General features: G+C 34.0%; 1 protein-coding gene across 7 annotated transcripts in view; it reads right to left on the reverse strand.

The window, feature by feature from the left end:
• Positions 1-14,465, reverse strand: part of LOC124643882 (protein bric-a-brac 2-like) — a 40,656-nt gene that overhangs the window by 4,532 nt on the left and 21,659 nt on the right. For 4 of the 7 annotated variants that reach the window (XM_047183007.1, XM_047183006.1, XM_047183008.1 and 1 more), the window contains exons 6-9: positions 13,262-13,437; positions 12,824-12,869; positions 11,675-12,299; positions 9,747-11,061 (exon numbers count right to left, since the gene is read on the reverse strand). In XM_047183007.1, coding sequence (XP_047038963.1) covers positions 10,710-11,061; positions 11,675-12,299; positions 12,824-12,869; positions 13,262-13,437 — 1,199 coding nt within the window. In that variant the 3' untranslated portion in view covers positions 9,747-10,709. Of the gene's footprint in view, positions 1-2,478; positions 4,835-9,746; positions 11,062-11,674; positions 12,300-12,823; positions 12,870-13,261; positions 13,438-14,465 lie in introns of those variants that run through there. The other 3 variants (XM_047183011.1, XM_047183010.1, XM_047183012.1) reach the window with 2 other exon arrangements.

The following is a 14,465-nucleotide window of genomic DNA, read 5'->3' on the forward strand; positions in this document are numbered from 1 at the left end:
TTATTTTCCTTATAATGTAGTTAAGTACAATTATTACACGACTCATATTAATTAATAATTATTTTGCCTTATTGTAAAATAAGTAGGTACACGTAAATTTTACTAGTTACGATAAAAAAAGATATTGTAAAAATAAATTCTATTTTAGTAGATATTTTATAAATTAATTAAGTGACCAATATTGCCGCATGGTCCCGGCTGTTTAAAAGCCATCCATTTAAATAACATACAGAAAACATATTTTTTATGTAACTAAAATATGCTACCTTTCGATATAAAATTCTAAGGGTGCGTCCACATCTGGCGAATGCGCAGCACGCGAGCCGATCGCGAGCTGTCCGCGAGCTGCGCGCGTGCATTTTTGTTCGTGCGCCGCTTCTGCTTGGCCCGCGCGCAGCTCGCGCGCGACCTAAGCGCCGCACGCGAGCGGCGCGCAGGCGGCGCGCGACGTCTGCCATCTTCGATAGTACTGAGCCAATATACGGAACTGTAAGGGCGAGAACTGATTGCGCGCAGATCGCGCGCCGCTCGCGCGCTCTATACGAGCCTTGCGTGAGTTGCGCTAAAGAGGCGCACCGAACTATTGCATTGACTGCACGCGCGCAGCTCGCGGACAGCTCGCGATCGGCTCGCGTGCTGCGCATTCGCCAGATGTGGACGCACCCTAAAAGTAGGTCTTGAATGCTGACTAGCACATGCAGCGACTGCATGAAGTCGGTCGCAGCTGCTCTACTGGTTTGTATGAAACCGTTTTGGATCGAAGAGGCAGCAGTCGCCTTATTTATCAACTAGCTTTCGCCCGCGGCTTCGCCCACGTAGAGTTCGGTTATATCGCGTTTCCAAGAGAATTATTCAAAAGTCGGGCATAAAAACTATCCTATGTTCTTTCCCAAGGTCAGCTCTATCTCTGTTCCAAATTTTATTAAAATCAGTTCAGTGGTTTAGACGTGAAAGCGTAACAGACGGCGAAAGTAGCTCTGTATGAGCTACTTTCGCCTTTATAATATTAGTAGGGATTGTTTTCATGCAGTCACGGCATGTGCGGTCGGCAGTTGCTGTTGACAGTTGGCACTCAAAACGTACCTTAAAATAAATAAAATATTAAACTTAATGAAAATAGAAGAATATACCATACTGGTAGGTATTATTAATCTTGTATAAAATTTGGTTTAAATAAAGATTTTCAGAGTAAAAAAGAATTGGTAATTCACTTTATCTATCTCTTATTAGTTGTTTTTTTCGTTATTGCTGTAAAATTCACCATTATAAAAACCTCATCATTCATCTTTACGTTTCGATATAATAATAGTTTTCTTATCACTTTATCCTATAGTTATATAAATTATCCTATTTAAGTATATGGACTAAAAAACGCTATTTATTTGACAACTTATTTAAATACAAAAATAGTACAATTATTCACTCGCTAATAATTAAGTATACAATATGTTACAAATTAAGGCCCAAGTTCACCGACAACATAAACGTCCGTTTTCTTAAACAACTGTTTACTATGAATATTAAAAATACGAAAGTTTTGTTAATGTGTTATGTTGGTTACTTCTTCATGTGCAAACGGCTGAACGGATTTTGATGAAACTTGCCAACCAAATAACGATAAATTTTCAAAATAATAGTTGTTTAAGAAAAACGGACGTTTATGTTGTAGGTGAACTTGGGCTTAAGTACCGTAATTACTTATCTATGTTTAAATTACTCACTATTAGTCGTTGCCAGTGAAAAAAACTCAACAATTATTATAAATAATCAACAAACAAAAAAAAAACTAATAATTTACTAAATATTTGGGTTGAATTAACACTACTTTGGCGAATTAGGAACTAAAAACAATAATTATTTGACTTATAGTTTATAAATTATTTGACTTATAGTTTATAAATTATTTGACTTATAATTTATAAGTTATATACTGGGTAAAGTACTACATTAGTCAGTTTAGTCGATTCTATTCAGCCGAATAACCGATTAGTCAGTAAAGTACTAAAGATTTAAGTGAAAAAAGTCAAAAATCGTAAAAAAATTTTGGTTAAAACCATGGAGAACAAAATGACTAGCGGAGATGTCATAACGCAAAATCTCTTGAGAAAGTAGCACTCCAAAATGCGGGTTTTCGGGGGACGAAGAACGTTACTAGCTCCGCCCTTACACGCCTTCTTCTGTCTATTATTTTCAAAATAAAATCACCAATCAATCAAGACCAATATTTGACAGATTGGTTTTGACTTGACAAGGAACCCGAACGTTTCGTTAGTTCTAGTAATTGATCACGCCTACCGTACGTTGCTGTACCTACAAGAAGGCACCTGACCTACCTTCCTTATGTCATCTCCGCTATAATTCCTCCGTGGTTAAAACGACAAAGTATAGATTATTCTGACTAATCGATTAATTCGAATAACTCTAGTTTTTGGTCGCGTATATAAACTATTGGCACTTAGTAACATTGTAAACGTGTAGTTTTATTATAAACATAATATTTTAATTCACAACAGAATTATTAGCATTGACAAACATTGATGTGAAACTCAAATTGGGTCACTATAGCCATTTTACACATAATATATTACTCCCACAGTCTTTAAGGACCTAGGTATCTCTGGGTTCTGGTATATCTGTGTACCAAATTCCATTAAATTTGGTTCAATAGTTTTGGCACGAAAGCCAGACCAAACACAAATTGACATTTTTAGTGACATTTGCAAAGAATACTTTTAAAGGAGGAAAGTTTAAAAGTAAATTAATTTTTAATCCGTTTTTTTATATTCATGGCATAAAGCACCCAAATGAGTTTCATTAGATTTTTCACAAATAATAATTAAAGTATAGTTTTTTTGCTAGCGTCAAAATCGCCTGCACAATTTGTAAAACATTATAAAAAAGTCAATATTCACACATCATCAGATTTTTTCATATCTATTAATTTATTAACGGCCAAGTTCACCGATAACATAAACGTCAGTTTTCTTAAAACAATGTTAATGAATTTACTTGTTTAATTTTCAAAGTAAACGGTTGTTTTATTAAAAACGGACGTTTATGTTGTCAGTGAAAATGGCCCTTAATGAGCGCTGTAAAAATCATATAAAGTAGGTACATAAATCGTTAAGTTTAAATTAGACTAGACACATAGATTGGGGCATATCTATACATAGGAGAAACACACAAACTTCTCATTTTTGGGAAGTCGGTTAAAAATGGCCAAAATGGTGACACAAATGTAAGGGTTTATACACATATATAAAAAATCAACACTTATATTTTTTTAACTACTGAGCAGACTCTGAGGGTATTGAAAAAAACTACCTTTTTTTAAGAGTCCCTAAAAAGTTGATGTAGTACAGATATGCCCAAAATGAATTCGCTACAGTAACCTTACGGCCGACATCTATGCTCGTTGATTCTTAATTCTATTCTCCCTGTAGGTATACATAACTATCAAATATTATCGTTAATCAAAATAAAGTCACTTACTTATGGTGAGTTGCACCATTTAACTATAATGATAACCGAACCATTTTCAGTTGTCATAGTTTCAATCTGACCAATGGGCGGCAAATGTACGGCTGGTTATGGTTTAGTTATCGTTATAGTCAAATGGTCTTCGAGAAATATGGTCTACTCAACTAAACGTTGGGGTAAGTAAGTTATTTTGGGAAATGCATAATTATTTTGGAGAATTTAAAATTAAATTGAATTAATTTATACTATTTAATTCAATTTGTGTAAGGCTGATTTCAACTTCTTATGAGAATATTTATTTCTATTCATTTAGGCCCAAGGTCACCGACAGCATAAACGTCAGTTTTTCTGTTATGAATTTTCAAAGTAAAAAGTGAAAGTGTAAGAAAAATGGATGTTTAGGTGATGAAACTTGGGCCTTATTTTTAGTACAATCCCGGTTCAGTGGCTAAGATAGATATTATTTAATATGTGACTTTATTTTGAAACACGGCCTCTAATCTTACAGCAGTTTAAGTATATTGATAGCAAAATCTATTTTATTTCGTTTAGAAATGAAAATACTTTACGGTTAGATAGTTATGGCGTCGGCATTAAGATCTCGTTTCACGATATTTCGAAGTATGTTAGTGAAGCCCCGCAAAAATATAGTTAAATAATGCATGCAATTATATAAAGTTTTTATTTAACTCATCATATAGAATTTGGTATTTTCTTTGGGTTTATTTTTTTGCGATTGAATTAACATATCTTCACTCCAATTCACTCTAAAATTCGTAAAACGAGCCCCACTTTCAACCGAGCTACTTACACATAACATTTGGCAAGATAACCTCGAAATACTCAAACGTTATTCAACTTCAAGTACTACTTATAACTGTGGCAGAAATCTGAAGTGTCACAGAAATAGACTGATTTTTGAGCAGTCCTCAAAATTGAGTAACCTTTCAGCATCCGGCCGTAACTTACAACGTATCCTCAAACTTGGTAGACCCCCTTTCCACCATAAGGTCCAAAGGATCCAAAATTTGGGTCCTCGCACCGCGCCTACCTTTCGAAAACTGACTCTTTATATCATATTTCTCCATCCAATTCCTTAAAGTCTTTCTCGGAACCCCATACTTATTAGAAGCAGCATACACACTATATCCTTTTTTCACAGCTATGAGGGCATCACGTAAATGTTGCGACGAATACTGCTTGTAAGATTTCTCTTGGAAAACGTCCGTTTCTATGTTGACGATCTCATTAGGCCTTCGTCCGACCAAACGGGGTCTCGCATGGATGTTTAGAGGAATGCCATGGTCCATATCGATAAAATGGCGCGTCACTATCTCAGTGGACGTTCTCACACCTGGAACAAGCAAGGTCAAGAAACCGCCCTTTAGAATGACAATTAAAATTATAAATAAAATAGAATTAAGATGGAGAAATGGGCGTTTCCCTTCCTGGCTTCTTACAGGCAGCTGTACTGGATAAAATATACTTATTCTTTGACACTATTGACATCAAAAAACTGTGACTTTTCTAAGGAAATGTCATGATATTTTGTATGCAAAATGGTGTCTGAAAGAATAAGAGTATTCTATCCATCGATAAGTCTTAAGTACAGCTGTAAGATAGTTCACTCTATTTTATAAATCTAAGTACTTAATGAATAAATATTGCTAAGTTTTAGATCTAAACAGGCCATTTAAGGCTTTAAAATATAAAGGCGTTTCAGGAAAACTACATGGTTTAAAGTAAAGAAAAAAATATATGGGTAACAAAATATTTTTTGTAATTTTTGAAAAGAGTGAACTATCTTTATAAAATTATAGGGGATGCATGCGTTTTGTAAAAAGCGAGGAAAAGACGCTCTCTGGGTTTATTTGGGATTTAAATTTAAAACATTCACATATTACTTTTAAAATAAGTAAAAATACGTTTAAATATATATCAAAAGATGGACTGTGAAAAATCAATCAATTTCTTCAGAAGAAACCGGGTAACAATCGTAAGGTTATTATTGATTGTTAAATCAACCAAGTAGGTATTTAATTGCCCCGACAGACAATAAAAACAAAAGCTCCATAATAAATTGGGAATTAAAAACATCATCGACATTGAAGTGCCACATCAAAGTCTATAAATTATAATGAATAATAAATCATCATCATTTCTCTGCTTTTATCCAAAATATACTTTGTGGTCGGCACAGCATGTCTTTTTCCATTCCTCAAATCCGACTTACGCCTAAATACACCGACAACATTAACGTCTGTTTTTCTTAAAACAACTGTCTACTTTGAATTTTCAATTTTTACTGTCAAAGTGGTCAAAGTGGTTTTAAAAAAACTCACGTTCATGTTGTCGATGAAATTGGCCCTTACCCCAACTTACACATGTAAGTTGCTTCCGTAAAAATAACGTTGACTTCCGTAATGTCATAGAAATTACTGTAAACGACTTACGAAGCGGTATTACATTTGTAAATTACGTAGGCTGCCTACATGAGAATAACATATATAAGTGTACGGCGTTAAGTGGCAAAAAATATATAAAATATTGTGAAAATAAAACGACCAATAAAGACAGTAAACCTCAATTTAATTGAAACATAAATAATTATACAATCGGTAGAGACACGTTAAGTACAACCGGTGAAATGATTTACTACTGATTCCCATAACCGATCCATCGACTATTTTGCGATTACAGATTGAAGTTTTAATAATGGGAAAACCCTCAAGCTGTGTGTGCAGCGTGAGGGAGTGTCAGACTCTAACTGACTAAAACCCACCATGTTCCTTCTTAAGCCATTTATGTACCAGTGCCGCGGATACTCGCGCGGACAATCCCGTACCAGAAATTTATATGAAGCTTCAATATCCAATCGCAAAACAACGATGGATCGGTTATTGGAATCCGCAGTTAATTTGCCAAACGAATGATCGCGACAACATAATACTGCTTACAAACATACAATACAGCTGAAATATAGCTTTCATTGTCAACTGGCTTTATATTATAACTAGATTACGCCTGCGGTTTTACTCGCGTGTCGAGGTAACTGTTTCCCGCACGAGGATAAAAAGAACTCTATAAGTATGTTATTATTATATATAAGCTATGTTACTGCCAAGTTTCAGTCAAATCTTTTTTTGCATGAAAAATGAACAAATATAATATATACCTACCAAGTTTCGCGTTTGTAAATTGGCTCCAAAATTTTATTTAATTGAATTAGATCGATGAATATTAATTCCTGTTTATATATGAAACTCAAAATATCATGGTTGACAAATTGTTGTAGGTAAATATAGCTAACATTATACTAGCTTCGGTTTTCGCTATCCATATTTACGAATAATAATTTATTTGTTTGAACACGGTGATCTCAGTAACCACTAGTCCGATTCAAAAATCTCTTTCACCGTTGGAAAGCTACACTCTTCCCGAGTAACATTGGCTTTATTTTATCCCGGTACGGGCAGTAGTTCCCACTGGACGCGGGTGAAACCGCAGAAAGTAAGTAGTGCATACAAAATCATTTGACAATGACGACCGCAAGGCTTAGCATTAATACAATGTATAGTTTATATCTACAGTAGACTTAAAACTATATTATTATGTATAGTATGTATATATTTATATACTAGTAGGCACTTCATGGGTTATAGCGTGTTTTCTATATTTTTGTAGGTAGTTTGAGATTTCAGATTCAAATCAGCCACTTTTTATACAGAAAACCTTTATCGTGGTACCACAAAAACTTTTAAACGTCTGTTGAACACTTGTCTAAAAAAATCACAGGTTATGTCGTTGAAATAAGGTCTGTTTTGTAGCCACACTTTTTAGACAAGTGTTCAACATATGTTTAAGTTTTTGTAGCCTATGTTAAAAACGGTAAAAGGCTTTACAATACAAAAGTGGCATACATCCCGTATTTTCAATTCTTATAAAATAATGCCACAAAAATATACAAAACACGTTTTTTACAAGAAAATAAAAACTAAAACCATTAGAAACAGTATTATTTGATAGGAACGTAGGTAGTATAGGCCATTTAATGTGGCTATTCGCCGGATAGTTAACCGAGGCGATAGTTACCGAAGGGGATAGTAAACCAATTGGTTACATAACCGAAGGGATAGCTAATTAATCGATGTGATAGTATGCTATCCGAATAGCTGAGATACGGGTCAATTATTACTAATGCAGTTTACTTATAAAAGATTGTATTCTGAGATAGTTAACCGAAGTGATAGTTGATTAAAGCCCAATTTCACCAAAAGTCGTTTCGTTAATGGTCGGTTAGGCAAGCGACGACTATCCTTACGAAGCTTTGGGAATCAATCCCTTTGGGATTACAATCTTCAAGTAAAATCTTTACTTTCAAGTTTCTAATTATGATAAACAGCCGTTTTACTTAAACCGGCGTTTATCTTGTTGTTGAACTTGGGCCTAAGTCATCAATTCACATATCTAAGCGCAAAATGTATGTTTCACTAGTCCCCATATGAAAAAATATAACCAGAAGGATAGAAAGCCTAGCTTATCTTATCGGGATAGTTGAATTTTACTTTGACCATCATGACAATTAACGGTTGGGATAGTCGGTACTTTACTTATTTCGAAAAATAAGGAACAATAATGCAAATTGTAATTTATTTAACTTCTCGTGTTTCTTTAAGTATTAAGGCCTATAACGTATACTCAGATAATATGGATTCAAATAATTAGATAATCAAAATGTACGGGTAACCCGATATTCCTTGGTAAGACTGTTTGTCAGACTAACTGGCTTCTGACTACCCGTAGCGACTGCCAAAGATGTTCAAATGACAGCCGGGACCTACAGTATAACGTGCCTTCCGAAACACGGAGGAACTCGTCATGACAAGATGGGAACGCGTCAAGCGTTGCTTAACCTTATGATCGATCGACCCGTGCGGCTGTTTGAGCCATGAACCAACATTTTGATTTCCAAATTATTTTCGAAAAATCCACAAACACTGAATAAAGTTTAAAAATCTCAATATAATCGATGCCCAAACATAATTACTCCTAATTAAGTACAATTATAAAATACTATTTTTATATAATCATATACTTATGTATAATATAAATAAATTAATACAAATATAGGTAATAAATTTATAATAATTGTTAAGCCGTTTTTTTTTAATCATTATTTCGCTGTGGTCATTATTTTTATTAAACATGTTTTTTAACCGACTTAAAAAAGGAGGTTCAGCATTTCAAAGTTTGGTTTCAGTTTTTAGTTTCATTAAATTTCGTTGCCAATACATGTATAAAATTTTGAAAATTATGTTTTTTTCAAAAACTTGACCACAGCAAAATATAAAAAGCTTAATATAATTTATAATATTAAACACTAAAAATTTCATTTTAAGTCTTTTCTTTATATATAGTTGGACGAAGTCCTACCAAGCACTCAGTTTTTGAATAAAGGCCAATCATTTCATTTTTATATAATAATTATATTTAATTTTACAACTAATTTATTACACGAACATATAACGACAAACTTACTAATAAATAATAGTGGGTTATGTCTCAAAAGTTTGAAAGAATATAAATATTTACCCAAGAAGTGGGAGATTATTATCATGGCAGCACTGCAAATACCAGTAAAAATACAATGTTTTTATGAAGTTACCATTTTTTTATCCCGGCAGCACTGATAAAATACATTGAAATTGTTTTTTTTTTTTTAATATAAAGTTCCCATTTTTTAAATCAGTAATACCCCTAAAGCGGGAGATTAGATTATCCTGGCATCATTCTAACCGACATCAAAAACATTCATTATAAAATTGATTTTCTTATATTTAAATATTTTTTTTATAATACATTAGTTTTAAGTACTTTTGAAAATTCTTGTAAAACTTTTGAGACATTCCCCCACGAGACGATCTAAGGAGACATCAAATCTTTGGGTAAAATATTGCAAAACAAATAGTTTTTATAGGAATAATTTGTTACTATTCGTAAGAGCCTACACAGACCGGCTTGCATTTCATAGTAAACATATGTGGTGTGTGAAAGAGCTTTATATTTCTCAAAAATACCAAAAGAGATCTTTTTTAGGGTTCCGTACCCAAAGGGTAAAACGGGACCCTATTGTTTTCGCTCCTCTGTCCGTCCGTCCGTCTATCACCAGGCTGTCTCATGAATCGTGATAGAGAGTTGAAATTTTCACAGATAATGTATTTCTGTTGCCGCTATAACAACAAATATTGAAAACTAGAATTAAATAAATATTTTGAGGGGCTCCCATACCATACAACAAACGTGATTTTTTGTCCGTTTTATAAATAATGGCATGGAAACCTTCGTGCGCGAGTCCGACTCGCACTTCGCCGGTTTTTTTTATATTTTTGGATGCAAGTAAATTTTTCATTGTCTCATTCACACACCACACACATTTTTCTTCATTAATAAGTAAAAACAAAAAGAAAAATCTTTGGACAAAATAAATAAAAATTGATTTCAATTCATAAAAATTACAAATAAATTAAGATTTCTTCCTTTATCTTTGCTTTTCTTTGGCAGTTAAATTTTTTTCGTATACTGGCCGTTACGGGCCCAATTTTTTTTCATTAAACACGTCTGTCTTCGTCGCCAATCCTCGAAAACGGTTGGACAGTTTAAGTTGCTCTTAAAAATAGCCATATAATTTAAAAGTACATTCGATCCTAAGTAACAATAAGTCGTTATTACTATAACAGAGAAATAATCTTAACTAGAACGTTGAATTGCATGTAACAGAAAATATTTGCATGTAAGCACCTTTGACAGCTGTCAATGTCAAAATTCTCGCTAGCGGGCGGTCGTGTTGGCCGGAATGTGATGTGTCAATTTCAAATTATTATTTACGAGATCGCATTAATAATCCATGCAAAAATCAAGCAAATTAAACATTTTCTTTTTGTAATTTAAATAGTTAAAAATGTAAAGACGCCAGCAGGTCAACCTACCCGAATCTGTCAAAATTTTACCAATCGAACATTAAACTTCCACTATTGTGATAAGGTTGAAAATCTATTGAAGAAATTTGTCAGATCGTCGTCTGTATAAAACATGAGTAATTTCCCATATTTTTCTTCGAAATCACGTAAAACCAACATTAAAAATTAATTAAAATTTCAAAATAATCCCCCATAACGTCACACATTCCCCCCAACACGAACCACCGAAAAAAAAACCCTAAAAATACCTCCTCATTCATGTACCGACATATCAATCGCATTCCCCTCTTCATTCTTCCCTTCCGCATCCTTCAAAACATCCTCATTTTTAACCTCATCCTCACTCGAAACATTCGAATTAGTGAACGTAAGAAAATGTTTGCCAAAATCCTCAGCATCATAAGCTTCCGTTTCCGTCCCACTTTTCTCGTAATTCTGTGTTTCCGGTACGTTAGTGTAGTCAAAGTTTTTATATTCTTTCTGTTTTTTGCTGTTTTCCACGAATTGTTTGAGCTGTTGAGGCATGGGGAATGAGGATTTAATGTGGCAACGTTTCATCCAGTTGCGCAGGGATTTGCGGGGGACCTTGTGGGTTTGAGCCGCTCTGGAAGAAAGGGGGATATTATTTTTCCATTCATTTGTTTTATAACACATTCTTTAAATATTAAATACAAATACATTTTTAAAATATTTTTATTACAGTTTGGTAATTTTCCGGTTATGAAGTTAGCTATTTGACTTTGTCAGTTGTTCGTACAGATATTGTTAAAAAGCTTTGCTTGTCTGAAGTTGGCTACTATTGAATTCACAATAGTCATATTTTTAGCAAGCTAACACACAATTCTTGCGTTATGTAGCTTGTTAATCAAATTAAAAAGATACAAGGGATAGTGGACTTGGAGGAGTGCATCTCTTAGGAATATAAATAAACACAGACTAAGGGGTCTTTCTAACCAAGCCGTATTTTAAATATAAATATGTACCAGTAAACGGCTTTAGCGATTTCGATGAAATTTAATACGCACATGGGATGCCATTGAAAAGGCCATGGGTAATTTTATTATAGATATGAATTCGTATCACCATTAGATGGCTTGAACTGATTGAAATCATATTTGGCTCATATATTGCCGGTATCCTGGTACGCTGAAGTAATTTCCACAGCACGCGAGCGAAACCGGGTAAAACAGTTAGCATAGAAAAAAAAAATCTCTCACCTGTATATACTTCCTCCTTTCTTCACATCCATGAGGGCTGCCCACATAGCCTCGTTAGAGTACCGACGATTCGGATTAAATTTCCCCATCATCACTCTCTCCAAGTCCTTACGCGACAACCCCGACGAACTAACTTCCTTTCCCTCCAAAAATTGGTCCAAATCAGACTTCAGAACAGTCTCCCCGATATCTATATTTCTATCCTTAAATATTGGCGGTCTACCCCTTCGACGCATCTGAGATTTCTCCACTAATTTGGGGAAAATTTCCTTGTTGGCAACCCCGTCTTTCGTCTTTGGTATCAACTCTACTTCGGACTTCTGGTTTTTGGTATCGATTTTCGGTTTTTTAACTTGGCTAGCTTTTAGTAGGGAGACCTCTAATTCTCCGTTTTGTTCTAACCAGGATTTGTAATAATCATTCTCTGATTTTTCATTAGCTTTTTGTGAATAAGCGTCTTCACTTGTATTAGTATTGAAGCCGTATTTTGAAAATTCATTTCTAATCTCACTGGCGTTCATTTTTGAAAGTCTGTTTATATATTCTGAGTTGACTTTAGCTAGATTTTGCAATTTAGTTTGAAAAAACAGCTCGCTTTCCGGCTTCACTCGCAAGTACGGTCGACCTACAAGAAATAAGTAATAAAATAATGATGACAACACCATTGAACCATGAATGTGGCAACACTGATAAAAATATCGACTTTAAATGTCTGTAAGATAGTCAAAAAAGAACAAAAAAAATTTTTTTTTTTTCGAAAATTTTGTCAAAAATATAATCATTCATGGTTCAATTCGCTACAGATTTTTAAATAATTTTCTACCGAAAGTTGATAATAAAGAAAACTGGCCTACCTTACAGACATTTTATATAAATTTGCGTTTCACAATGTCCATTCACAACATGAATCTTCACTCTAAGCACACTATGGACCGGTTTTTGACGAAAAAAACGCGAAAAAATTATAAATTTTTTACTAATTTTTTTGTAAAAAAAATATGACAAATTAAAAACAAATTAACAAGCAAGTGACGAGGGAGGAGTCACATTGCAAACAAACATTGATTGAAATAAAAAGTAAAAAATAGTTAACAAATTCAAAAATTCAACATAAACAAATATGTTTTTGTTAAAAATTGTGAAACTTACCTGATGCTTGTCCTAAACTGCTACCTGGTTTCCCGGGTTCATCGTCCTGAAAAAAATTATAAATCCCATTATATTTTTGCAGCTACCATTTTATAAGCCTTCCTCCAAGAAAGGCTTAACTAAAAGATTTTCTTCTTAAAAATCTTTGAGGCAAACTTATTCAACATAAAAAATTCACTCTTGATTGGTTTACATTACATAAAAAATTAGTCAAAAATTACTATGAAATTCCAAGTGCCTTAAATATAATAAATACCACACGAAGAACAGTTAAAAATGTATTAAACGACTTAAAATCAAGGAGGTTTTTAAGTCAGTTGTGGCTGGTTTTCTCCTCACTATCCAGTCTCTCGTTCTCCTCCACCGTCTCCTCCTTGATGTCAGCTCTCTCCTCGTCCTCCTCACTATCCACTGTCTCCTACACTCGCTAGTCCTCACCTCGTTAAACTCCATGTTATCGTTGTCCAGCTCGCCGTAGTACAGTCCGTCCTCCTCCACCGTTTCCTCCTTGATGTCGGCTCTCTCCTCGGATTTCCTCTTTTTGGTTCCGTTCGTTGTTGTTGCGTGGGTGTTGTTGTTGTTGGTTGGGGGTGATTTCTGAGCGGGGGAGGGACCTGGAATAGATAAACAAAGGCTGATATGAAAAAAAAAATCTCCTTTATATGGCGTCTAGATTGTCGGTCTTGTCGGCTGTTCTCTAACGACGGATTACAATTACCAATCCATCTGTTTTTTGATTAGAGGATGAAACTTGACAATATTTTACATGTAGGTAATGTCAAAATTCAATGTCCAATCGCAAAACAATGTTATTGTAATCCCCAGTAAGTCAGTCTTTCTCGACATCCCAAAAAAAAACATCTCAAATCGTACTGTATGCATTTAAAGTGTATTAAATATTTTATATGTATAGTAAAAGTGTGTAAAATGGGCGTGGTTTACACAAACTAAAGTATTGTACTAATGTATACTACTCCTTGGTTTTATATATTTTTTTGTGATTTCAATAACTTTTTGAAATATATACAAAATATATATTTTTTCTTTTATCTTTTGCAATTGCAAATATGCTATTTCAACACAAATGACACTCTAATCACAATTTAGGTATGAGGATAAAAAATAGTGGTCAAAGAAGCACTTATACTACGCGCGGCGAATGATGATCCCTATGACGTTTCAACTGACAGGTGTAATAGTGATGCGAAACTACGATAAAATACTGTTAGGCAAAGGTCATGTCATTCAGCCAGCTGCATTTCATTGCATTCATTGCATTCTACGGCCCTTATTATATTTTATTTTACTGTACATTATCGATATTTTGTTTATCGATGTGTCCCTTTTTTTCGATAAAAGCTTGACGACGTAACTTTTGCAGCACGTACGATGTACATTTTCATTGAGTGTTTTTCCTGTGTTTCCGAATATTACGTAATAATTTCTTAATATTCATTTTTATAATTTACAAATGTACACAATTATGATTTTTCGAATTTTTTGGGCCTGTAAAGGATTTGTTCTGACAGGACGTCACAATGTTAAGCGCTAACGAACTGTCATAGGGATCATGATTCGCCGCGCGTAGTATAATTCTTCTCAATATTTGAACGCTCATCCCATGTTCTTAAAGTTTTTGCTA

The sequence above is a fragment of the Helicoverpa zea genome, chromosome 28, assembly GCF_022581195.2.
Source record: "Helicoverpa zea isolate HzStark_Cry1AcR chromosome 28, ilHelZeax1.1, whole genome shotgun sequence".
NCBI classification, from domain to species: Eukaryota; Metazoa; Arthropoda; class Insecta; order Lepidoptera; family Noctuidae; genus Helicoverpa; species Helicoverpa zea.